At 48.0% G+C, this 25,522-nt stretch overlaps 1 protein-coding gene across 1 annotated transcript in view; it reads right to left on the reverse strand.

Annotated features, from left to right (window-relative positions):
• The window catches only part of LOC124042645 (CUB and sushi domain-containing protein 1-like), an 842,040-nt gene that overhangs the window by 10,419 nt on the left and 806,099 nt on the right, over nucleotides 1-25,522 (reverse strand). Inside the window, 5 exon segments of the mRNA XM_046360721.1 lie at nucleotides 15,034-15,099; nucleotides 15,502-15,681; nucleotides 17,753-17,864; nucleotides 18,850-18,923; nucleotides 23,008-23,181. Of these exon segments, the coding sequence (XP_046216677.1) occupies nucleotides 15,034-15,099; nucleotides 15,502-15,681; nucleotides 17,753-17,864; nucleotides 18,850-18,923; nucleotides 23,008-23,181 (606 nt within the window).

Below are 25,522 nucleotides of genomic sequence, written 5' to 3' on the forward strand. Positions count from 1 at the left end.
GGAGGGAGGGAGTTGAAGGAGGGAAGAGGGAGGGAGAGAGGAAAACAGATAAAAAGGAGACAGAATCAATAGTTAAAACTCATTTTCGGTATTTTACGCCAACAATGTCAAATTCATCTGAGGAAACAGAATCCATTAAGAAAATCTGTCACATTTCACAAGTGGCAAGAACCAAAAGAGATATGGTCAATATCTAAAACTTTATAAAACATAGTTTGAAGTAACTTTGTCTCTTCGCTTTCCGACAAACTAGACAAAATATGTGGTTTTATATTAAGACAAAGTACTGTTGTCCAAACCAAAACAACCTATAGGGACAGAAGTATGTTTCCATAGCAGTTTGACAGGGCGTTAGTCTGTTCCAGGGCCTGTTTCTGTAGCAGTTTGACAGGGTGATAGTCTGTTCCAGGGCCTGTTTCTGTAGCAGTTTGACAGGGTGATAGTCTGTTCCAGGGCCTGTTTCTGTAGCAGTTTGACAGGGCGTTAGTCTGTTCCAGGGCCTGTTTCTGTAGCAGTTTGACAGGGTGATAGTCTGTTCCAGGGCCTGTTTCTGTAGCAGTTTGACAGGGTGTTAGTCTGTTCCAGGGCCTGTTTCTATAGCAGTTTGACAGGGTGATAGTCTGTTCCAGGGCCTGTTTCTGTAGCAGTTTGACAGGGTGATAGTCTGTTCCAGGGCCTGTTTCTGTAGCAGTTTGACAGGGCGTTAGTCTGTTCCAGGGCCTGTTTCTGTAGCAGTTTGACAGGGTGATAGTCTGTTCCAGGGCCTGTTTCTGTAGCAGTTTGACAGGGCGTTAGTCTGTTCCAGGGCCTGTTTCTGTAGCAGTTTGACAGGGTGATAGTCTGTTCCAGGGCCTGTTTCTGTAGCAGTTTGACAGGGTGATAGTCTGTTCCAGGGCCTGTTTCTGTAGCAGTTTGACAGGGTGATAGTCTGTTCCAGGGCCTGTTTCTGTAGCAGTTTGACAGGGCGTTAGTCTGTTCCAGGGCCTGTTTCTATAGCAGTTTGACAGGGTGATAGTCTGTTCCAGGACCTGTTTCTATAGCAGTTTGACAGGGTGTTAATCTGTTCCAGGACCTGTTTCTATAGCAGTTTGACAGGGTGTTAGTCTGTTCCAGGGCCTGTTTCTATAGCAGTTTGACAGGGTGATAGTCTGTTCCAGGACCTGTTTCTATAGCAGTTTGACAGGGCGTTAGTCTGTTCCAGGGCCTGTTTCTGTAGCAGTTTGACAGGGTGATAGTCTGTTCCAGGGCCTGTTTCTATAGCAGTTTGACAGGGTGATAGTCTGTTCCAGGGCCTGTTTCTATAGCAGTTTGACAGGGCGTTAGTCTGTTCCAGGGCCTGTTTCTATAGCAGTTTGACAGGGTGATAGTCTGTTCCAGGACCTGTTTCTATAGCAGTTTGACAGGGTGATAGTCTGTTCCAGGGCCTGTTTCTATAGCAGTTTGACAGGGTATTAGTCTGTTCCAGGGCCTGTTTCTATAGCAGTTTGACAGGGTGATAGTCTGTTCCAGGGCCTGTTTCTATAGCAGTTTGACAGGGTGATAGTCTGTTCCAGGGCCTGTTTCTATAGCAGTTTGACAGGGTGATAGTCTGTTCCAGGGCCTGTTTCTATAGCAGTTTGACAGGGTGATAGTCTGTTCCAGGGCCTGTTTCTATAGCAGTTTGACAGGGTGATAGTCTGTTCCAGGGCCTGTTTCTATAGCAGTTTGACAGGGTGATAGTCTGTTCCAGGGCCTGTTTCTATAGCAGTTTGACAGGGTGATAGTCTGTTCCAGGGCCTGTTTCTATAGCAGTTTGACAGGGTGATAGTCTGTTCCAGGGCCTGTTTCTATAGCAGTTTGACAGGGTGATTAGTCTGTTCCAGGGCCTGTTTCTATAGCAGTTTGACAGGGTGATAGTCTGTTCCAGGGCCTGTTTCTATAGCAGTTTGACAGGGTGATAGTCTGTTCCAGGGCCTGTTTCTATAGCAGTTTGACAGGGTGATAGTCTGTTCCAGGGCCTGTTTCTATAGCAGTTTGACAGGGTGATAGTCTGTTCCAGGGCCTGTTTCTATAGCAGTTTGACAGGGTGATAGTCTGTTCCAGGGCCTGTTTCTATAGCAGTTTGACAGGGTGATAGTCTGTTCCAGGGCCTGTTTCTATAGCAGTTTGACAGGGTGATAGTCTGTTCCAGGGCCTGTTTCTATAGCAGTTTGACAGGGTGATAGTCTGTTCCAGGGCCTGTTTCTATAGCAGTTTGACAGGGTGATAGTCTGTTCCAGGGCCTGTTTCTATAGCAGTTTGACAGGGTGATAGTCTGTTCCAGGGCCTGTTTCTATAGCAGTTTGACAGGGTGATAGTCTGTTCCAGGGCCTGTTTCTATAGCAGTTTGACAGGGGGAAGTCTGTTCCAGGGCCTGTTTCTGTAGAGTGAGGCAGTTTGACAGGGCGAAGTCTGTCCCAGAGCCTGTTTCTGTAGAGTGAGGCAGTTTGACAGGGCGTTAGTCTGTCCCAGGGCCTGTTTCTGTAGCACAAGGCAGTTTGACAGGGTGATAGTCTGTTCCAGGACCTGTTTCTATAGCAGTTTGACAGGGTGATAGTCTGTTCCAGGGCCTGTTTCTATAGCAGTTTGACAGGGTGATAGTCTGTTCCAGGGCCTGTTTCTGTAGCAGTTTGACAGGGTGACAGGGTGTTAGTCTGTTCCAGGACCTGTTTCTATAGCAGTTTGACAGGGTGACAGGGTGTTAGTCTGTTCCAGGGCCTGTTTCTATAGCAGTTTGACAGGGTGATAGTCTGTTCCAGGACCTGTTTCTATAGCAGTTTGACAGGGTGATAATCTGTTCCAGGGCCTGTTTCTATAGCAGTTTGACAGGGTGATAGTCTGTTCCAGGGCCTGTTTCTATAGCAGTTTGACAGGGTGATAGTCTGTTCCAGGGCCTGTTTCTATAGCAGTTTGACAGGGTGATAGTCTGTTCCAGGGCCTGTTTCTATAGCAGTTTGACAGGGTGATAGTCTGTTCCAGGGCCTGTTTCTATAGCAGTTTGACAGGGTGATAGTCTGTTCCAGGGCCTGTTTCTATAGCAGTTTGACAGGGTGATAGTCTGTTCCAGGGCCTGTTTCTATAGCAGTTTGACAGGGTGATAGTCTGTTCCAGGGCCTGTTTCTATAGCAGTTTGACAGGGTGATAGTCTGTTCCAGGGCCTGTTTCTATAGCAGTTTGACAGGGTATTAGTCTGTTCCAGGGCCTGTTTCTAGCACAAGGCAGTTTGACAGGGTGATAGTCTGTTCCAGGGCCTGTTTCTGTAGCAGTTTGACAGGGTGATAGTCTGTTCCAGGGCCTGTTTCTATAGCAGTTTGACAGGGTGATAGTCTGTTCCAGGGCCTGTTTCTATAGCAGTTTGACAGGGTGATAGTCTGTTCCAGGGCCTGTTTCTATAGCAGTTTGACAGGGTGATAGTCTGTTCCAGGGCCTGTTTCTATAGCAGTTTGACAGGGTGATAGTCTGTTCCAGGGCCTGTTTCTGTAGAGTGAGGCAGTTTGACAGGAGGGTGATAGTCTGTTCCAGAGCCTGTTTCTGTAGAGTGAGGCAGTTTGACAGGGCGTTAGTCTGTCCCAGGGCCTGTTTCTGTAGCACAAGGCAGTTTGACAGGGTATTAGCCTGTTCCAGGGCCTGTTTCTGTAGCACAAGGCAGTTTGACAGGGTGATAGTCTGTTCCAGGACCTGTTTCTATAGCAGTTTGACAGGGTGATAGTCTGTTCCAGGGCCTGTTTCTATAGCAGTTTGACAGGGTGATAGTCTGTTCCAGGGCCTGTTTCTGTAGCAGTTTGACAGGGTGACAGGGTGTTAGTCTGTTCCAGGACCTGTTTCTATAGCAGTTTGACAGGGTGACAGGGTGATAGTCTGTTCCAGGGCCTGTTTCTATAGCAGTTTGACAGGGTGTTAGTCTGTCCCAGGGCCTGTTTCTATAGCAGTTTGACAGGGTGATAGTCTGTCCCAGGGCCTGTTTCTATAGCAGTTTGACAGGGTGATAGTCTGTTCCAGGTCCTGTTTCTATAGCAGTTTGACAGGGTGATAGTCTGTTCCAGGACCTGTTTCTATAGCAGTTTGACAGGGTGATAATCTGTTCCAGGGCCTGTTTCTATAGCAGTTTGACAGGGTGATAGTCTGTTCCAGGGCCTGTTTCTAGCAGTTAGCAGTTTGACAGGGTGATAGTCTGTTCCAGGGCCTGTTTCTATAGCAGTTTGACAGGGGACAGGGTGATAGTCTGTTCCAGGGCCTGTTTCTATAGCAGTTTGACAGGGTGATAGTCTGTCCCTGGGCCTGTTTCTGTAGCAGTTTGACAGGGTGATAGTCTGTTCCAGGTCCTGTTTCTATAGCAGTTTGACAGGGTGACAGGGTGATAGTCTGTTCCAGGGCCTGTTTCTATAGCAGTTTGACAGGGTGATAGTCTGTTCCAGGGCCTGTTTCTATAGCAGTTTGACAGGGTGATAGTCTGTTCCAGGACCTGTTTCTATAGCAGTTTGACAGGGTGATAGTCTGTTCCAGGGCCTGTTTCTATAGCAGTTTGACAGGGTGATAGTCTGTTCCAGGACCTGTTTCTATAGCAGTTTGACAGGGTGATAGTCTGTTCCAGGGCCTGTTTCTATAGCAGTTTGACAGGGTGATAGTCTGTTCCAGGGCCTGTTTCTATAGCAGTTTGACAGGGTGATAGTCTGTTCCAGGGCCTGTTTCTATAGCAGTTTGACAGGGTGATAGTCTGTCCCTGGGCCTGTTTCTGTAGCAGTTTGACAGGGTGATAGTCTGTTCCAGGGCCTGTTTCTATAGCAGTTTGACAGGGTGACAGGGTGATAGTCTGTTCCAGGACCTGTTTCTATAGCAGTTTGACAGGGTGATAGTCTGTTCCAGGGCCTGTTTCTATAGCAGTTTGACAGGGTGATAGTCTGTTCCAGGGCCTGTTTCTATAGCAGTTTGACAGGGTGATAGTCTGTTCCAGGGCCTGTTTCTATAGCAGTTTGACAGGGTGATAGTCTGTTCCAGGGCCTGTTTCTATAGCAGTTTGACAGGGTGATAGTCTGTTCCAGGACCTGTTTCTATAGCAGTTTGACAGGGTGATAGTCTGTTCCAGGGCCTGTTTCTATAGCAGTTTGACAGGGTGATAGTCTGTTCCAGGGCCTGTTTCTATAGCAGTTTGACAGGGTGATAGTCTGTTCCAGGGCCTGTTTCTATAGCAGTTTGACAGGGTGATAGTCTGTTCCAGGGCCTGTTTCTATAGCAGTTTGACAGGGTGATAGTCTGTTCCAGGGCCTGTTTCTATAGCAGTTTGACAGGGTGATAGTCTGTTCCAGGACCTGTTTCTATAGCAGTTTGACAGGGTGTTAGTCTGTTCCAGGACCTGTTTCTATAGCAGTTTGACAGGGTGACAGGGTGATAGTCTGTTCCAGGTCCTGTTTCTATAGCAGTTTGACAGGGTGTTAGTCTGTTCCAGGACCTGTTTCTATAGCAGTTTGACAGGGTGATAGTCTGTTCCAGGGCCTGTTTCTATAGCAGTTTGACAGGGTGATAGTCTGTTCCAGGGCCTGTTTCTATAGAAGTTTGACAGGGTGATAGTCTGTTCCAGGGCCTGTTTCTATAGCAGTTTGACAGGGTGTTAGTCTGTTCCAGGGCCTGTTTCTATAGCAGTTTGACAGGGTGATAGTCTGTTCCAGGGCCTGTTTCTATAGCAGTTTGACAGGGTGATAGTCTGTTCCAGGGCCTGTTTCTATAGCAGTTTGACAGGGTGATAGTCTGTTCCAGGGCCTGTTTCTATAGCAGTTTGACAGGGTGATAGTCTGTTCCAGGACCTGTTTCTATAGCAGTTTGACAGGGTGATAGTCTGTTCCAGGGCCTGTTTCTATAGCAGTTTGACAGGGTGATAGTCTGTTCCAGGACCTGTTTCTAGTGAGCAGTTTGACAGGGTGATAGTCTGTTCCAGGGCCTGTTTCTATAGCAGTTTGACAGGGTGATAGTCTGTTCCAGGACCTGTTTCTATAGCAGTTTGACAGGGTGTTAGTCTGTTCCAGGGCCTGTTTCTATAGCAGTTTGACAGGGTGATAGTCTGTTCCAGGGCCTGTTTCTATAGCAGTTTGACAGGGTGATAGTCTGTTCCAGGGCCTGTTTCTATAGCAGTTTGACAGGGTGATAGTCTGTTCCAGGGCCTGTTTCTATAGCAGTTTGACAGGGTGATAGTCTGTTCCAGGACCTGTTTCTATAGCAGTTTGACAGGGTGTTAGTCTGTTCCAGGACCTGTTTCTATAGCAGTTTGACAGGGTGTTAGTCTGTTCCAGGACCTGTTTCTATAGCAGTTTGACAGGGTGATAGTCTGTTCCAGGACCTGTTTCTATAGCAGTTTGACAGGGTGATAGTCTGTTCCAGGACCTGTTTCTATAGCAGTTTGACAGGGTGATAGTCTGTTCCAGGGCCTGTTTCTATAGCAGTTTGACAGGGTGATAGTCTGTTCCAGGACCTGTTTCTAGCATAGCAGTTTGACAGGGTGTTAGTCTGTTCCAGGACCTGTTTCTATAGCAGTTTGAGGCAGTTTGACAGGGTGATAGTCTGTTCCAGGCCTGTTTCTGTAGAGTGAGGCAGTTTGACAGGGTGATAGTCTGTTCCAGGGCCTGTTTCTAGCATAGCAGTTTGACAGGGTGATAGTCTGTTCCAGGGCCTGTTTCTAGCATAGCAGTTTGACAGGGTGATAGTCTGTTCCAGGGCCTGTTTCTATGAGGCAGTTTGACAGGGTGTTAGTCTGTCCAGGGCCTGTTTCTATAGCAGTTTGACAGGGTGTTAGTCTGTTCCAGGGCCTGTTTCTAGGATAGCAGTTTGACAGGGTGATAGTCTGTTCCAGGGCCTGTTTCTAGCACAAGCAGTTTGACAGGGTGATAGTCTGTTCCAGGGCCTGTTTCTGTAGCACAAGGCAGTTTGACAGGGTGATAGTCTGTTCCAGGGCCTGTTTCTAGCACAAGGCAGTTTGACAGGGTGTTAGTCTGTTCCAGGGCCTGTTTCTGTAGCACAAGCAGTTTGACAGGGTGATAGTCTGTTCCAGGGCCTGTTTCTACAAGGCAGTTTGACAGGGTGGATAGTCTGTTCCAGGGCCTGTTTCTGTAGATAGCAGTTTGACAGGGTGTTAGTCTGTTCCAGGACCTGTTTCTATAGCAGTTTGCAGTTTGACAGGGTGATAGTCTGTTCCAGGGCCTGTTTCTGTAGAGTGAGCAGTTTGACAGGGTGGAAGTCTGTTCCAGGGCCTGTTTCTATAGCAGTTTGACAGGGTGTTAGTCTGTTCCAGGGCCTGTTTCTAGAGTGAGCAGTTTGACAGGGTGTTAGTCTGTTCCAGGGCCTGTTTCTGTAGAGTGAGGCAGTTTGACAGGGTGTTAGTCTGTTCCAGGACCTGTTTCTGTAGCACAAGCAGTTTGACAGGGTGATAGTCTGTTCCAGGACCTGTTTCTATAGCAGTTTGACAGGGTGATAGTCTGTTCCAGGGCCTGTTTCTATAGCAGTTTGACAGGGTGATAGTCTGTTCCAGGGCCTGTTTCTATAGTGAGGCAGTTTGACAGGGTGATAGTCTGTTCCAGGGCCTGTTTCTATAGCAGTTTGACAGGGTGTTAGTCTGTTCCAGGGCCTGTTTCTATAGCAGTTTGACAGGGTGATAGTCTGTTCCAGGACCTGTTTCTAGCACAAGGCAGTTTGACAGGGTGTTAGTCTGTTCCAGGACCTGTTTCTATAGCAGTTTGACAGGGTGTTAGTCTGTTCCAGGACCTGTTTCTATAGCAGTTTGACAGGGTGTTAGTCTGTTCCAGGACCTGTTTCTATAGCAGTTTGACAGGGTGTTAGTCTGTTCCAGGACCTGTTTCTATAGCAGTTTGACAGGGTGTTAGTTTGTTCCAGGACCTGTTTCTATAGCAGTTTGACAGGGTGTTAATCTGTTCCAGGGCCTGTTTCTATAGCAGTTTGACAGGGTGTTAGTCTGTTCCAGGACCTGTTTCTATAGCAGTTTGACAGGGTGACAGGGTGATAGTCTGTTCCAGGGCCTGTTTCTATAGCAGTTTGACAGGGCGTTAGTCTGTCCCAGGGCCTGTTTCTGTAGCACAAGGCAGTTTGACAGGGCGTTAGTCTGTCCCAGGGCCTGTTTCTTAGCACAAGGCAGTTTGACAGGGTGATAGTCTGTTCCAGGGCCTGTTTCTGTAGAGTGAGGCAGTTTGACAGGGTGATAGTCTGTTCCAGGGCCTGTTTCTGTAGAGTGAGGCAGTTTGACAGGGTGATAGTCTGTTCCAGGGCCTGTTTCTGTAGCACAAGGCAGTTTGACAGGGTGATAGTCTGTTCCAGGGCCTGTTTCTGTAGCACAAGGCAGTTTGACAGGGCGTTAATATGTCCCAGGGCCTGTTTCTGTAGAGTGAGGCAGTTTGACAGGGCGTTAGTCTGTCCAGGGCCTGTTTCTGTAGCACAAGGCAGTTTGACAGGGTGATTAGTCTGTTCCAGGGCCTGTTTCTGTAGGACAAGGCAGTTTGACAGGGTGATAGTCTGTTCCAGGGCCTGTTTCTGTAGCACAAGGCAGTTTGACAGGGCGTTAGTCTGTCCCAGGGCCTGTTTCTGTAGCACAAGGCAGTTTGACAGGGTGTTAGTCTGTCCCAGGGCCTGTGTCTGTAGCACAAGGCAGTTTGACAGGGTGTTAGTCTGTCCCAGGGCCTGTTTCTGTAGCACAAGGCAGTTTGACAGGGTGTTAGTCTGTTCCAGGGCCTGTTTCTGTAGCACAAGGCAGTTTGACAGGATGGAAGTCTGTCCCAGGGCCTGTTTCTGTAGAGTGAGGCAGTTTGACAGGGCGTTAGTCTGTCCCAGGACCTGTTTCTGTAGCGCAAGGCAGTTTGACAGGGCGTTAGTCTGTCCCAGGGCCTGTTTCTGTAGAGTGAGGCAGTTTGACAGGATGGAAGTCTGTCCCAGGGCCTGTTTCTGTAGCACAAGGCAGTTTGACAGGGTGTTAGTCTGTCCCAGGGCCTGTTTCTGTAGAGTGAGGTAGTTTGACATGGTGTTAGTCTGTTCCAGGGCCTGTTTCTGTAGAGTGAGGCAGTTTGACAGGGTGTTAGTCTGTCCCAGGACCTGTTTCTGTAGCACAAGGCAGTTTGACAGGGTGTTAGTCTGTCCCAGGGCCTGTTTCTAGCACAAGGCAGTTTGACAGGGTGTTAGTCTGTCCCAGGGCCTGTTTCTGTAGTGAGGCAGTTTGACAGGGCGTTAGTCTGTTCCAGGGCCTGTTTCTGTAGCACAAGGCAGTTTGACAGGGTGTTAGTCTGTCCCAGGGCCTGTTTCTGTAGAGTGAGGCAGTTTGACAGGGCGTTAGTCTGTTCCAGGGCCTGTTTCTGTAGAGTGAGGCAGTTTGACAGGGCGTTAGTCTGTCCCAGGGCCTGTTTCTGTAGAGCAAGGTAGTTTGACAGGGCGTTGGTCTGTTCCAGGGCCTGTTTCTGTAGAGTGAGGCAGTTTGACAGGGCGTTAGTCTGTCCCAGGGCCTGTTTCTGTAGAGTGAGGCAGTATAACAGGGTGTTAGTCTGTTCCAGGGCCTGTTTCTGTAGCACAAGGCAGTTTGACAGGGTGTTAGTCTGTCTCAGGACCTGTTTCTGTAGCACAAGGCAGTTTGACAGGGTGTTAGTCTGTCCCAGGGCCTGTTTCTGTAGCACAAGGCAGTTTGACAGGGTGTTAGTCTGTCCCAGGGCCTGTTTCTGTAGTGAGGCAGTTTGACAGGGTGTTAGTCTGTCCCAGGGCCTGTTTCTGTAGAGTGAGGCAGTTTGACAGGGCGTTAGTCTGTTCCAGGGCCTGTTTCTGTAGAGTGAGGCAGTTTGACAGGGGCGTTAGTCTGTCCCAGGGCCTGTTTCTGTAGAGCAAGGTAGTTTGACAGGGTTGGTCTGTTCCAGGGCCTGTTTCTGTAGAGTGAGGCAGTTTGACAGGGTTAGTCTGTCCAGGGCCTGTTTTTGTAGAGTGAGGCAGTTTGACAGGGTGTTAGTCTGTTCCAGGGCCTGTTTCTTAGCACAAGGCAGTTTGACAGGGTGTTAGTCTGTTCCAGGGTCTGTTTCTAGAGTGAGGCAGTTTAACAGGGTGTTAGTCTGTTCCAGGGCCTGTTTCTGTAGAGTGAGGCAGTTTGACAGGATGGAAGTCTGTCCCAGGGCCTGTTTCTGTAGAGTGAGGCAGTTTGACAGGGCGTTAGTCTGTTCCAGGGCCTGTTTCTGTAGAGTGAGGCAGTTTGACAGGATGGAAGTCTGTTCCAGGGCCGGTTTCTGTAGAGTGAGGCAGTTTGACAGGAGGGAAGTCTGTCCCAGGGCCTGTTTCTGTAGCACAAGGCAGTTTGACAGGGTGTTAGTCTGTTCCAGGGCCTGTTTCTGTAGCACAAGGCAGTTTGACAGGGTGTTAGTCTGTTCCAGGGCCTGTTTCTGTAGAGTGAGGCAGTTTGACAGGGTGTTAGTCTGTTCCAGGGCCTGTTTCTGTAGTGAGGCAGTTTGACAGGATGGAAGTCTGTCCCAGGGCCTGTTTCTTTAGAGTGAGGCAGTTTGACAGGGTGTTAGTCTGTCCCAGGACCTGTTTCGGTAGCACAAGGCAGTTTGACAGGGTGTTAGTCTGTTCCAGGGCCTGTTTCTGTAGAGTGAGCAGTTTGACAGGATGGAAGTCTGTCCCAGGGCCTGTTTCTGTAGCACAAGGCAGTTTGACAGGAGGGAAGTCTGTTCCAGGGCCTGTTTCTAGCACAAGCAGTTTGACAGGGTGTTAGTCTGTCCCAGGACCTGTTTCTAGATGAGCAGTTTGACAGGGTGTTAGTCTGTTCCAGGGCCTGTTTCTGTAGCACAAGGCAGTTTGACAGGGTGTTAGTCTGTTCCAGGGCCTGTTTCTGTAGAGTGAGGCAGTTTGACAGGGTGTTAGTCTGTTCCAGGGCCTGTTTCTGTAGAGTGAGGCAGTTTGACAGGATAGAAGTCTGTCCCATGGCCTGTTTCTGTAGAGTGAGGCAGTTTGACAGGAGGGAAGTCTGTCCCAGGGCCTGTTTCTGTAGCACAAGGCAGTTTGACAGGGTGTTAGTCTGTTCCAGGGCCTGTTTCTGTAGCACAAGGCAGTTTGACAGGGTGATAGTCTGTTCCAGGGCCTGTTTCTGTAGAGTGAGGCAGTTTGACAGGGTGTTAGTCTGTCCCAGGGCCTGTTTCTGTAGCACAAGGCAGTTTGACAGGGTGTTAGTCTGTTCCAGGGCCTGTTTCTGTATTAGAAGGCAGTTTGACAGGGTGTTATTCTGTCCCAGGGCCTGTTTCTGTAGCACAAGGCAGTTTGACAGGGTGTTAGTCTGTCCCAGGGCCTGTTTCTGTAGAGTGAGGCAGTTTGACAGGATCCTTCTGTTCCAGAGCATGGCGCTTGTAACGCCAGGTAGTGGGTTGATACCCGGGACCACCCATAGTAGAATGTATGCCAGGGACTGTTTCTGATAAAAGCATCTGCTAAATGGCATATATTATTATTATTATTATAGGATGGAAGTCTGTCCCAGGGCCTGTTTCTGTAGCACAAGGCAGTTTGACAGGGCGTTAGTCTGTCCCAGGGCCTGTTTCTGTAGAGTGAGGCAGTTTGACAGGATGGAAGTCTGTCCCAGGGCCTGTTTCTGTAGCACAAGGCAGTTTGACAGGGTGTTAGTCTGTCCCAGGGCCTGTTTCTGTAGAGTGAGGTAGTTTGACATGGTGTTAGTCTGTTCCAGGGCCTGTTTCTGTAGAGTGAGGCAGTTTGACAGGGTGTTAGTCTGTCCCAGGACCTGTTTCTGTAGCACAAGGCAGTTTGACAGGGTGTTAGTCTGTCCCAGGGCCTGTTTCTGTAGCACAAGGCAGTTTGACAGGGTGTTAGTCTGTCCCAGGGCCTGTTTCTGTAGTGAGGCAGTTTGACAGGGCGTTAGTCTGTTCCAGGGCCTGTTTCTGTAGCACAAGGCAGTTTGACAGGGTGTTAGTCTGTCCCAGGGCCTGTTTCTGTAGAGTGAGGCAGTTTGACAGGGCGTTAGTCTGTTCCAGGGCCTGTTTCTGTAGAGTGAGGCAGTTTGACAGGGTGTTAGTCTGTTCCAGGGCCTGTTTCTGTAGGACAAGGCAGTTTGACAGGGTGTTAGTCTGTCCCAGGACCTGTTTCTGTAGCACAAGGCAGTTTGACAGGGTGTTAGTCTGTCCCAGGGCCTGTTTCTGTAGCACAAGGCAGTTTGACAGGGTGTTAGTCTGTCCCAGGGCCTGTTTCTGTAGTGAGGCAGTTTGACAGGGCGTTAGTCTGTTCCAGGGCCTGTTTCTGTAGCACAAGGCAGTTTGACAGGGTGTTAGTCTGTCCCAGGGCCTGTTTCTGTAGAGTGAGGCAGTTTGACAGGGCGTTAGTCTGTTCCAGGGCCTGTTTCTGTAGAGTGAGGCAGTTTGACAGGGGTTAGTCTGTCCCAGGGCCTGTTTCTGTAGAGCAAGGCAGTTTGACAGGGCGTTGGTCTGTCCCAGGGCCTGTTTCTGTAGAGTGAGGCAGTTTGACAGGGCGTTAGTCTGTCCCAGGGCCTGTTTCTGTAGAGTGAGGCAGTATAACAGGGTGTTAGTCTGTTCCAGGGCCTGTTTCTGTAGCACAAGGCAGTTTGACAGGGTGTTAGTCTGTCCAGGGCCTGTTTCTGTAGCACAAGGCAGTTTGACAGGGTGTTAGTCTGTTCCAGGGCCTGTTTCTGTAGAGTGAGGCAGTTTGACAGGGTGTTAGTCTGTCCCAGGGCCTGTTTCTGTAGTGAGGCAGTTTGACAGGGTGTTAGTCTGTCCCAGGGCCTGTTTTTGTAGAGTGAGGCAGTTTGACAGGGTGTTAGTCTGTTCCAGGGCCTGTTTCTGTAGACAAGGCAGTTTGACAGGGTGTTAGTCTGTCCCAGGGCCTGTTTCTGTAGAGTGAGGCAGTTTGACAGGGTGTTGGTCTGTTCCAGGGCCTGTTTCTGTAGAGTGAGGCAGTTTGACAGGGGAAGTCTGTCCCAGGGCCTGTTTTTTAGAGTGAGGCAGTTTGACAGGGTGATAGTCTGTCCCAGGGCCTGTTTCTGTAGCACAAGGCAGTTTGACAGGGTGTTAGTCTGTACCAGGGTCTGTTTCTGTAGAGTGAGGCAGTTTGACAGGGTGTTAGTCTGTTCCAGGGCCTGTTTCTGTAGAGTGAGGCAGTTTGACAGGATGGAAGTCTGTCCCAGGGCCTGTTTCTGTAGAGTGAGGCAGTTTGACAGGGCGTTAGTCTGTTCCAGGGCCTGTTTCTGTAGAGTGAGGCAGTTTGACAGGGTGGAAGTCTGTTCCAGGGCCTGTTTCTGTAGCACAAGGCAGTTTGACAGGGTGATAGTCTGTTCCAGGGCCTGTTTCTGTAGACAAGGCAGTTTGACAGGGTGTTAGTCTGTTCCAGGGCCTGTTTCTGTAGCACAAGGCAGTTTGACAGGGTGATAGTCTGTTCCAGGGCCTGTTTCTGTAGAGTGAGGCAGTATAACAGGGTGTTAGTCTGTTCCAGGGCCTGTTTCTGTAGTGAGGCAGTTTGACAGGATGGAAGTCTGTCCCAGGGCCTGTTTCTTTAGAGTGAGGCAGTTTGACAGGGTGTTAGTCTGTCCCAGGGCCTGTTTCTGTAGACAAGGCAGTTTGACAGGGTGTTAGTCTGTACCAGGGCCTGTTTCTGTAGAGTGAGGCAGTTTGACAGGATGGAAGTCTGTCCCAGGGCCTGTTTCTGTAGCACAAGGCAGTTTGACAGGGGAAGTCTGTTCCAGGGCCTGTTTCTGTAGAGTGAGGCAGTTTGACAGGGGAAGTCTGTCCCAGGGCCTGTTTCTGTAGAGTGAGGCAGTTTGACAGGGTGTTAGTCTGTTCCAGGGCCTGTTTCTGTAGCACAAGGCAGTTTGACAGGGTGTTAGTCTGTTCCAGGGCCTGTTTCTGTAGAGTGAGGCAGTTTGACAGGGTGTTAGTCTGTTCCAGGGCCTGTTTCTGTAGAGTGAGGCAGTTTGACAGGATAGAAGTCTGTCCCATGGCCTGTTTCTGTAGAGTGAGGCAGTTTGACAGGAGGGAAGTCTGTCCCAGGGCCTGTTTCTGTAGCACAAGGCAGTTTGACAGGGTGTTAGTCTGTTCCAGGGCCTGTTTCTGTAGCACAAGGCAGTTTGACAGGGTGATAGTCTGTTCCAGGGCCTGTTTCTGTAGAGTGAGGCAGTATAACAGGGTGTTAGTCTGTCCCAGGGCCTGTTTCTGTAGCACAAGGCAGTTTGACAGGGTGTTAGTCTGTACCAGGGCCTGTTTCTGTATTAGAAGGCAGTTTGACAGGGTGTTATTCTGTACCAGGGCCTGTTTCTGTAGCACAAGGCAGTTTGACAGGGTGTTAGTCTGTACCAGGGCCTGTTTCTGTAGAGTGAGGCAGTTTGACAGGATCCTTCTGTAGCTCAGTTGGTAGAGCATGGCGCTTGTAACGCCAGGGTAGTGGGTTTGATACCCGGGACCACCCATACGTAGAATGTATGCACACATGACTGTAAGTCGCTTTGGATAAAATCATCTGCTAAATGGCATATATTATTATTATTATTATTATTATAGGATGGAAGTCTGTCCCAGGGCCTGTTTCTGTAGCACAAGGCAGTTTGACAGGGCGTTAGTCTGTCCCAGGGCCTGTTTCTGTAGCACAAGGCAGTATGACAGGGTGTTAGTCTGTCCCAGGGCCTGTTTCTGTAGAATGAGGCAGTTTGACAGGATGGAAGTCTGTTCCAGGGCCTGTTTCTTTAGAGTGAGGCAGTTTGACAGGGTGTTAGTCTGTCCCAGGGCCTGTTTCTGTAGCACAAGGCAGTATGACAGGGTGTTAGTCTGATGGAAGTCTGTTCCAGGGCCTGTTTCCCAGGGCCTGTTTCTGTTTCTAGAGTGAGGCAGTTTGACAGGATGGAAGTCTGTTCCAGGGCGTTGATAAGAGACATGTTGAGTTGTTATTATTGTCTTGTAACAAGTTGTAGTGTATTCACCACACAGAAAGAGTATTTCGGTATTACTAGCCTTTCATTTCTTACTGACTGTCTTATTGTAGAATAATTACCTGGTAGTTTAGGATTGGGCGGCTCCTGGACGGTCCCCACTGTATTCCCACTGGGACGGATATCAGCTGAAACGACAGCAACAACAGGACGTCATCATTAGCACTTCCTGTTTGACTGACTCTCTCTCTCCTCCATATTTAATCCCCTGGTACCCTGAGAGAGGGTCACTACTAGTGACAGCATAGGACGCACACACACACACACACACACACACACACACACACACACACACACACACACACACACACACACACACACACACACACACACACACACACACACACACACACACACACACACACACACACACACACACACACACACACACACTCAAATCCCCTCAGTGAAAACTGCACAACTTAATATTGAACAACAGGAACTGGCAGCGTTCTTACATTGGTAAACATGACTATCCACCATTAAACACAACAACGTGTGTGTACTGCCCATGTGTGTGTTGTCCATACCAGCACAGACAGGTTGCTTCCCGGTCCAGCTCCCGTCACCCCGACAGGTTCTGTGTTCTGAACCCTCGGCCAGGTAAAAGCCTGGCTGACAGGTGTAGATCAGGGTGTAACCTAGAGACGGCAACTCTATGGCAGACACATCCACCTGGGTGGGCATCTCTGGCTGGCTACAGTGGTGGGCTGGAGAGATGGAGGGGGGAGGAGAGGGAGGGAGAGAGAGAGAGGGGAGAGAGAGAGAGAGAGAGAGAGAGAGAGAGAGAGAGAGAGAGAGAGAGAGAGAGAGAGAGAGAGAGAGAGAGAGAGAGAGAGAGAGAGAGAGAGAGAGAGAGAGAGAGAGAGAGAGAGAGAGAGAGAGAGAGAGAGAGAGAAAGAGAGAGAAAGGGAGAGAGAAAGGGAGAGAGAGAGAGGAGGGAGGAGGAGAGGGAGAAAGAGAGGGGGGAGAGAGAGAGAGAAAGAGAGAGAGAGAGAGGAGAGGGAGAGAGACAGAGAGAGAGAGAGAGAGGAGAGAGAGACAGAGAAAGAGAGAGAGAGAGAGGGAGAGAGGAGAGAGGAGGACAGGAAGGAAGAGAGCAATAAAAGGGAAGATGGAGGATAAATCAGATGGATTTAGTGACAATAATACTGTCTCTACATCCAGGGTGTATATTAGTGATAATACTGTCTCTACATCCAGGGTGTATATTAGTGATACTCTCTGTCTCTACATCCAGGGTGTATATTAGTGATACTCTCTGTCTCTACATCCAGGGTGTATATTCTGGATAAGAGCGTCTGCTAAATGACTTAAATGTAAATGTAAATGTAATAATACTGTCTCTACATCCAGGGTGTATATTAGTGATACTCTCTGTCTCTACATCCAGGGTGTATATTAGTGATAATACTGTCTCTACATCCAGGGTGTATATTAGTGATAATACTGTCTCTACATCCAGGGTGTATATTAGTGATAATACTGTCTCTACATCCAGGGTGTATATTAGTGATAATACTGTCTCTACATCCAGGGTGTATATTAGTGATAATACTGTCTCTACATCCAGGGTGTATATTAGTGATAATACTGTCTCTACATCCAGGGTGTATATTAGTGATAATACTGTCTCTACATCCAGGGTGTATATTAGTGATAATACTGTCTCTACATCCAGGGTGTATATTAGTGATAATACTGTCTCTACATCCAGGGTGTATATTAGTGATAATACTGTCTCTACATCCAGGGTGTATATTAGTGATAATACTGTCTCTACATCCAGGGTGTATATTAGTGATAATACTGTCTCTACATCCAGGGTGTATATTAGTGATACTACTGTCTCTACATCCAGGGTGTATATTAGTGATAATACTGTCTCTACATCCAGGGTGTATATTAGTGATAATACTGTCTCTACATCCAGGGTGTGTATTAGTGATACTCTCTGTCTCTACATCCAGGGTGTATATTAGTGATAATACTGTCTCTACATCCAGGGTGTATATTAGTGATAATACTGTCTCTACATCCAGGGTGTATATTAGTGATAATACTGTCTCTACATCCAGGGTGTATATTAGTGATAATACTGTCTCTACATCCAGGGTGTATATTAGTGATAATACTGTCTCTACATCCAGGGTGTATATTAGTGATAATACTGTCTCTACATCCAGGGTGTATATTAGTGATAATACTGTCTCTACATCCAGGGTGTATATTAGTGATAATACTGTCTCTACATCCAGGGTGTATATTAGTGATAATACTGTCTCTACATCCAGGGTGTATATTAGTGATACTCTCTGTCTCTACATCCAGGGTGTATATTAGTGATACTCTCTGTCTCTACATCCAGGGTGTATATTAGTGATAATACTGTCTCTACATCCAGGGTGTATATTAGTGATACTCTCTGTCTCTACATCCAGGGTGTATATTAGTGATACTCTCTGTCTCTACATCCAGGGTGTATATTAGTGATACTCTCTGTCTCTTCATCCAGGGTGTATATTAGTGATACTCTCTGTCTCTACATCCAGGGTGTATATTAGTGATACCTCTGTCTCTACATCCAGGGTGTATATTAGTAATAATACTGTCTCTCTCTGTGTGTGTGTGTGTGTTGTGTGTGTGTGTGTGTGTGTGTGTGTGTGTGTGTGTGTGTGTGTGTGTGTGTGTGTGTGTGTGTGTGTGTGTGTGTGTGTGTGTGTGTGTGTGTGTGTGTGTGTGTGTGTGTGTGTGTGTGTGTGTGTGTGTGTGTGTACTAACCTATACACTCTGGTTGGAAGCCATTCCAGGTGAGGTTTGGGAGACAGGAGCGTGTTGTGGAGCCTTGTAGCAGGTAGCCCTTCCTACAGCTGAACAATACTGTACTGCTGATCTGTAGGTTGGAGGCACATCAGGGTTAGATTCACACGTCAGGGTCAGATACACACATCAGGGTCAGATACACACATCAGGGTTAGATACACACATCAGGGTTAGATACACACATCAGGGACAGATACACACATCAGGGTCAGATACACACATCAGGGTCAGATACACACATCAGGGTCAGATACACACAACAGGGTCAGATACACACATCAGGGTTAGATACACACATCAGGGTTAGATACACACATCAGGGTCAGATACACACATCAGGTACAGATACACACATCAGGGTCAGATACACACATCAGGGACAGATACACACATCAGGGTCAGATACACACATCAGGGTCAGATACACACATCAGGGTTAGATACACACATCAGGGTTAGATACACACATCAGGGTTAGATACACACATCAGGGTCAGATACACACAACAGGGTCAGATACACACATCAGGGTCAGATACACACATCAGGGGTCAGATACACACATCAGGGTCAGATACACACATCAGGGATACACACATCAGATACACACACACATCAGGGTCAGATACACACATCAGGGGTTAGATACACACATCAGGGTTAGATTCACACATCAGGGACAGATCACACACATCAGGGTTAGATACACACATCAGGGTTAGATACACACAACAGGGTCAGATACACACATCAGGGACAGATACACACATCAGGGTTAGATACACACATCAGGGTTAGATACACACATCAGGGTTAGGGACAGTATCTCTACATGCACATTCATCTTCTGCACATCTATCACTCCAGTGTTTAATTGCAATATTGTAATTATTTTGTCACTATTGCCTATTTACTGCCTTACCTCCCTAATCTCACCTCATTTGCTCACATTGTATACAGAGTTATTTTTCTCCTTTCTTATTGACTGTATGTTTCTTTTACTCCATGTGTAACTAACGCTGTGTTGTGGTATGTGTAAATAAATAAATTGTAACCTGGTATCCTTGGGTGTTGTTCTGGTTTCCAAACAGAGGTGTTCCAGGATCTCCACAGGTGGTGTGACTGGGATCTGAAACACACAACAGACAAGCCGACTCCTTCCACGTCGCGTAGAAACTGACGAGCAGGACACCTGACTTGGTTGTCAAAAACTAACGCTCTATGTCCAAATCTATCGGCACATCTTCTTTCTGTATGTGTCATAATGTCTCAGAGTAGAGGAGTGCTGATCTAGGATCAGGTCTTCCTGTCAAAACTAACGCTCTATGTCCAAATCTATCGGCACATCTTCTTTCTGTATGTGTCATAATGTCTCAGAGTAGAGGAGTGCTGATCTAGGATCAGGTCTTCCTGTCCATTGTGATCTACAAGTCAACACTGATAGTGAATCAGCACTCGTTCTGTGAGTCACTTAATACAATACGTACAGCCGCCGGTCAGTATGGCCCAGAGACACACTGTACACTGAGGATACAACACATGAAGAACACCTTCCTAATATTGAGTTGAACCTCCCCCTCAGAACAGTCTCAATTTGTCGGGTCATGGACTCTACAAGGTGTGGAAAACATTCTACAGGGATGCTGGGCCCATCTTGACTCTACAAGGTGTCTAAAGCGTTCCACAAGGATGCTGGGCCCATCTAGACTCCAATGCTTCCACAGGGATGCTGGGCCATCTAGACTCCAATGCTTCCACAGGGATGCTGGGCCCATGTTGACTCTACAAGGTGTCTAAAGCGTTCCACAAGGATGCTGGGCCCATCTAGACTCCAATGCTTCCACAGGGATGCTGGGCAATCTTGACCACAATGCTTCCACAGGGATGCTGGGCCCATGTTGACTCCAATGCTTCCACAGGAATGCTGGCCCATCTTGACTCCAATGCTTCCACAGGGATGCCGGGCCCATCTTGACTCTACAAGGTGTCTAAAGCGTTCCACAGGGATGCTGGGCCCATCTTGACTCCAATGCTTCCCCAGGGATGCTGGGCCCATGTTGACTCTACAAGGTGTCCAATTTGTAAGTCGCTCTGGATAAGAGCGTCTGCTAAATGACTTAAATGTAATGTAAATGTCTAAAGCATTTCACAGGGATGCTGGGCCCATCTTGACTCTATAAGGTGTTGAAAGTGTTCCACAGGAATTCTGGGCCCATCTTGACTCCAATGCTTCCACAGGGATGCAGGGCCCAACTTGACTCCAATGCTTCCACAGGGATGCAGGGCCCATCTTGACTCCAATGCTTCCACAGGGATGCTGGGCCCATGTTGACTCCAATGCTTCCACAGGAATGCTGGCCCATCTTGACTCCAATGCTTCCACAGGGATGCTGGGCCCATCTTGACTCTATAAGGTGTTGAAAGCGTTCCACAGGGATGCTGGGCCCATCTTGACTCTATAAGGTGTTGCAAGCGTTCCACAGGGATGCTGGGCCCATCTTGACTCCAATGCTTCCACAGGGATGCTGGGCCCATGTTGACTCTATAAGGTGTTGAAAGCGTTCCACAGGGATGCTGGGCCCATCTTGACTCCAATGCTTCCACAGGGATGCTGGGCCCATCTTGACTCCAATGCTTCCACAGGGATGCTGGGCCCATGTTGACTCTATAAGGTGTTGAAAGCGTTCCACAGGGATGCTGGGCCCATCTTGACTCCAATGCTTCCACAGGGATGCTGGGCCCATGTTGACTCTATAAGGTGTTGAAAGCGTTCCACAGGGATGCTGGGCCCATCTTGACTCCAATGCTTCCACAGGGATGCTGGGCCCATGTTGACTCCAATGCTTCCACAGGGATGCTGGGCCCATGTTGACTCCAATGCTTCCACAGGGATGCTGGGCCCATGTTGACTCCAATGCTTCCCCACAGTTGTGTCAAGTTGACTGGATGTCCTTTGGGTGGTGGACCATTCTTGATACACACGGGGAAACTGTTGAATGTGAAAAACCCAGCAGCGTTGCAGTTCTTGACACAAACCGGTGCACCTGGCACCTACTACAGTAGAGCACGAAGACATTTTGTCTTCACCCTCTGAATAGCACACAGACACAATCCAAGTCTCAATTGTCTCAAGGCTTATAAATCCTTCTTTAACCGTTCCACAGGGATCTCCTCCCCTTCATCTACACTGATTGAAGTGGATTTAACAAGTGACATCAATAAGGGATCATATCTTTCACCTGGATTCACCTGGTCAGTCTGTCATGGAAAGAGCAGTTGTTCTTAATGTTTTGTACACTCAGTGTATATATTCAGAGTTCGACCAACGTTTTAGAATATTGTTCTTGTTCTAGACATTCAGTTACCTTGTTAATAAAATATTCTGCATGTTTTGTTGTTGTGGCGCTAACATGCCTGCAACACCATTTAGTGTCAGCCTGTAAATGCTTCATAATGCAGAACTTCTTCAATTCAGTACAAGGCTCTGGTATGGGATGGCTGACAGCCTGGTCTTAGTTGGTTCCTGATAGGACCCATTCTGAGTGCCTGGTCTGAGTTGGTTACTGATAGGACCCATTCTGAGTGCCTGTTCTGAGTTGGTTACTGATAGGACCCATTCTGAGAGCCTGGTCTGAGTTGGTTACTGATAGGACCCATTCTGAGAGCCTGGTCTGAGTTGGTTACTGATAGGACCCATTCTGAGAGCCTGGTCTGAGTTGGTTACTGATAGGACCCATTCTGAGAGCCTGGGCTGAGTTGGTTACTGATAGGACGACCCATTCTGAGAGCCTGGTCTGAGTTGGTTACTGATAGGACCCATTCTGAGTGCCTGGTCTGAGTTGGTTACTGATAGGACCCATTCTGAGAGCCTGGTCTGAGTTGGTTACTGATAGGACGACCCATTCTGAGAGCCTGGTCTGAGTTGGTTACTGATAGGACCCATTCTGAGAGCCTGGTCTGAGTTGGTTACTGATAGGACGACCCATTCTGAGTGCCTGGTCTGAGTTGGTTACTGATAGGACCCATTCTGACAGCCTGGTCTGAGCTGGTTACAGATAGGACCCATTCTGAGTGCCTGGTCTGAGTTGGTTACTGATAGGACCCATTCTGAGTGCCTGGTCTGAGTTGGTTACTGATAGGACCCATTCTGAGTGCCTGGTCCGAGCTGGTTCCTGAGAGTTAGTTGGACCCATTCTGACAGCCTGGTCTGGGTTGGTTCCTGATAGGACCCATTCTGACAGCCTGGTCTCAGTTGGTTCCTGATAGTTAGCTGGACCCATTCTGACAGCCTGGTCTCAGTTGGTTCCTGATAGTTAGCTGGACCCATTCTGACAGCCTGGTCTGAGTTGGTTACTGATAGTTAGCTGGACCCATTCTGACAGCCTGGTCTCAGTTGGTTCCTGATAGTTAGCTGGACCCATTCTTACCTATGCTGGAGGGCTGAATGCCTGGTCTCAGTTGGTTCCTGATAGTTAGCTGGACCCATTCTTACCTATGCTGGAGGGCTGAGTGCCTGGTCTGAGTTGGTTACTGATAGTTAGCTGGACCCATTCTGACAGCCTGGTCTGAGTTGGTTACTGATAGGACCCATTCTGACAGCCTGGTCGGAGTTGGTTACTGATAGGACCCATTCTGAGTGCCTGGTCTGAGTTGGTTACTGATAGTTAGCTGGACCCATTCTGACAGCCTGGTCTGAGTTGGTTCCTGAGAGTTAGTTGGACCCATTCTGACAGCCTGGTCTGAGTTGGTTCCTGATAGTTAGCTGGACCCATTCTGACAGCCTGGTCTGAGTTGGTTCCTGAGTTGGTTCCTGATAGTTAGCTGGACCCATTCTGACAGCCTGGTCTCAGTTGGTTCCTGATAGTTAGCTGGACCCATTCTGACAGCCTGGTCTCAGTTGGTTCCTGATAGTTAGCTGGACCCATTCTGACAGCCTGGTCTCAGTTGGTTCCTGATAGTTAGCTGGACCCATTCTGACAGCCTGGTCTCAGTTGGTTCCTGATAGTTAGCTGGACCCATTCTGACAGCCTGGTCTCAGTTGGTTCCTGATAGTTAGCTGGACCCATTCTGACAGCCTGGTCTCAGTTGGTTACTGATAGTTAGCTGGACCCATTCTGACAGCCTGGTCTGAGTTGGTTACTGATAGTTAGCTGGACCCATTCTGACAGCCTGGTCTCAGTTGGTTCCTGATAGTTAGCTGGACCCATTCTTACCTATGCAGGAGGGCTGCGTGCCGCTCCAGATGCCATCATACTGACAGTATCTTCTGGCTGAACCCACCAACACCAAAGGAGGAGAGCAGGAGAAGGAGACAGAGGAGAGGTAGGTGAACCCACGGTCCTCCCTTCTCCCCTGGGCCGGGACACCTGGGTCTCCACAGAACACAGCTAGAGGGGGTATGAGGAGGAGCGAGAGAGAAAGAGAAGCAATGTAAGATGTTCTATCATTTGGTTGATAACACGTGACAAAGCACCAGGTATCCAATGTGACTATGGGATGTGACTAATGGATGCGACTATGGGATGTGATGTGTCTTTGGGATGTGACTATGGGATGTGACTAATGGATGTGACTATGGGATGTGACTATGGGATGTGTCTATGGGATGTGTCTATGGGATGTGACTATGGGATGTGTCTATGGGATGTGTCTAATGGATGTGACTATGGGATGTGATGTGTCTTTGGGATGTGACTATGGGATGTGATGTGTCTATGGGATGTGATGTGTCTAATGGATGTGACTATGGGATGTGATGTGTCTAATGGATGTGACTATGGTATGTGATGTGTCTTTGGGATGTGACTATGGGATGTGATGTGTCTATGGGATGTGACTATGGGATGTGATGTGTCTATGGGATGTGATGTGTCTATGGGATGTGACTAATGGATGTGACTATGGTATGTGTCTATCGGATGTGTCTATGGGATGTGTCTATGGGATGTGAATATGGGATGTGTCTATGGGATGTGTCTATGGGATGTGAATATGGGATGTGACTATGGGATGTGACTATGGGATGTGACTATGGGATGTGTCGATGGGATGTGTCTATGGGATGTGTCTATGGGATGTGTCTATGGGATGTGTCTATGGGATGTGACTATGGGATGTGTCTATGGGATGTGAATATGGGATGTGTCTATGGGGATGGGATGACTATGGGATGTGATTATGGGATGTGTCTATGGGATGTGATGTGTCTATGGGGATGTGTCTATGGGATGTGTCTATGGGATGTGTCTATGGGATGTGACTATGGGATGTGTCTATGGGATGTGTCTATGGGATGTGATGTGTCTATGGGATGTGTCTATGTGTCTATGGGATGTGATGTGACTATGGGATGTGTCTATGGGATGGGATGTGTCTATGGGATGTGATGTGTCTATGGGATGTGATGTGTCTATGGGATGTGACTATGTGATGTGTCTATGGGATGTGACTATGTGATGTGTCTATGGGATGTGATGTGTCTATGGGATGTGTCTATGGGATGTGATGTGTCTATGGAATGTGACTATGGGATGTGTCTATGGGATGTGTCTATGGGATGTGACTATGGGATGTGACTATGGGATGGGATGTGTCTATGGGATGTAATGTGACTATGGGATGTGTCTATGGGATGTGATGTGTCTATGGAATGTGACTATGGGATGGGATGTGTCTATGGGATGTGACTATGGGATGGGATGTGTCTATGGGATGTTTCTATGGGATGTGTCTATGGGATGTGACTATGGGATGTGACTATGGGATGTGTCTATGGGATGTGACTATGGGATGTGTCTATGGTAAATGTCATATTGCAGCTCAGATGACGAAGGAGAGGACCATCTTCCTCAGTAATTTCATGTCGTAATTTTTTTAGATAAAACTATACTAAATATAATCACATCACCAAATAATAGATTAAAACACACTGTTTTGCAATGAAGGTCTACAGTAGCCTCAACATAACTCTGTAGGGTAGCACCATGGTGTAGGCGGAGGACAGCTAGCTTCCGTCCTCCTCTGGGTATATTCTTATTTTCAATGACAGCCTGGGAACAGTGGGTTAACTGCCTGTTCAGGGGCAGAACGACAGAGTTGTACCTTGTCAGCTCGGGGGTTTGAACTCGCAACCTTCCGGTTACTTGTCCAACGCTCTAACCACTAGGCTACCCTGCCGCCCCAGGGACATGCCATGTATACCTGTATACCTGAGCTTCAACTAGCTGTAAGGACATGTCATGTATACCTGTATACCTGTATACCTGTATACCTGTATACCTGTATACCTGTATACCTGTATACCTGAGCTTCAACTAGCTGTAAGGACATGTCATGTATACCTGTATACCTGAGCTTCAACTAGCTGTAAGGACATGCCATGTATACCTGTATACCTGTATACCTGTATACCTGTATACCTGTATACCTGTATACCTGTATACCTGTATACCTGTATACCTGAGCTTCAACTAGCTGTAAGGACATGCCATGTATACCTGTATACCTGAGCTTCAACTAGCTGTAAGGACATGTCATGTATACCTGTATACCTGTATACCTGTATACCTGTATACCTGTATACCTGTATACCTGTATACCTGTATACCTGAGCTTCAACTAGCTGTAAGGACATGCCATGTATACCTGTATACCTGAGCTTCAACTAGCTGTAAGGACATGCCATGTATACCTGTATACAGGTTTACTAATGTGTTAGTTCTATTAGCT

Source organism: Oncorhynchus gorbuscha, linkage group LG09 (genome assembly GCF_021184085.1).
Source record: "Oncorhynchus gorbuscha isolate QuinsamMale2020 ecotype Even-year linkage group LG09, OgorEven_v1.0, whole genome shotgun sequence".
Lineage (NCBI taxonomy): Eukaryota > Metazoa > Chordata > Actinopteri > Salmoniformes > Salmonidae > Oncorhynchus > Oncorhynchus gorbuscha.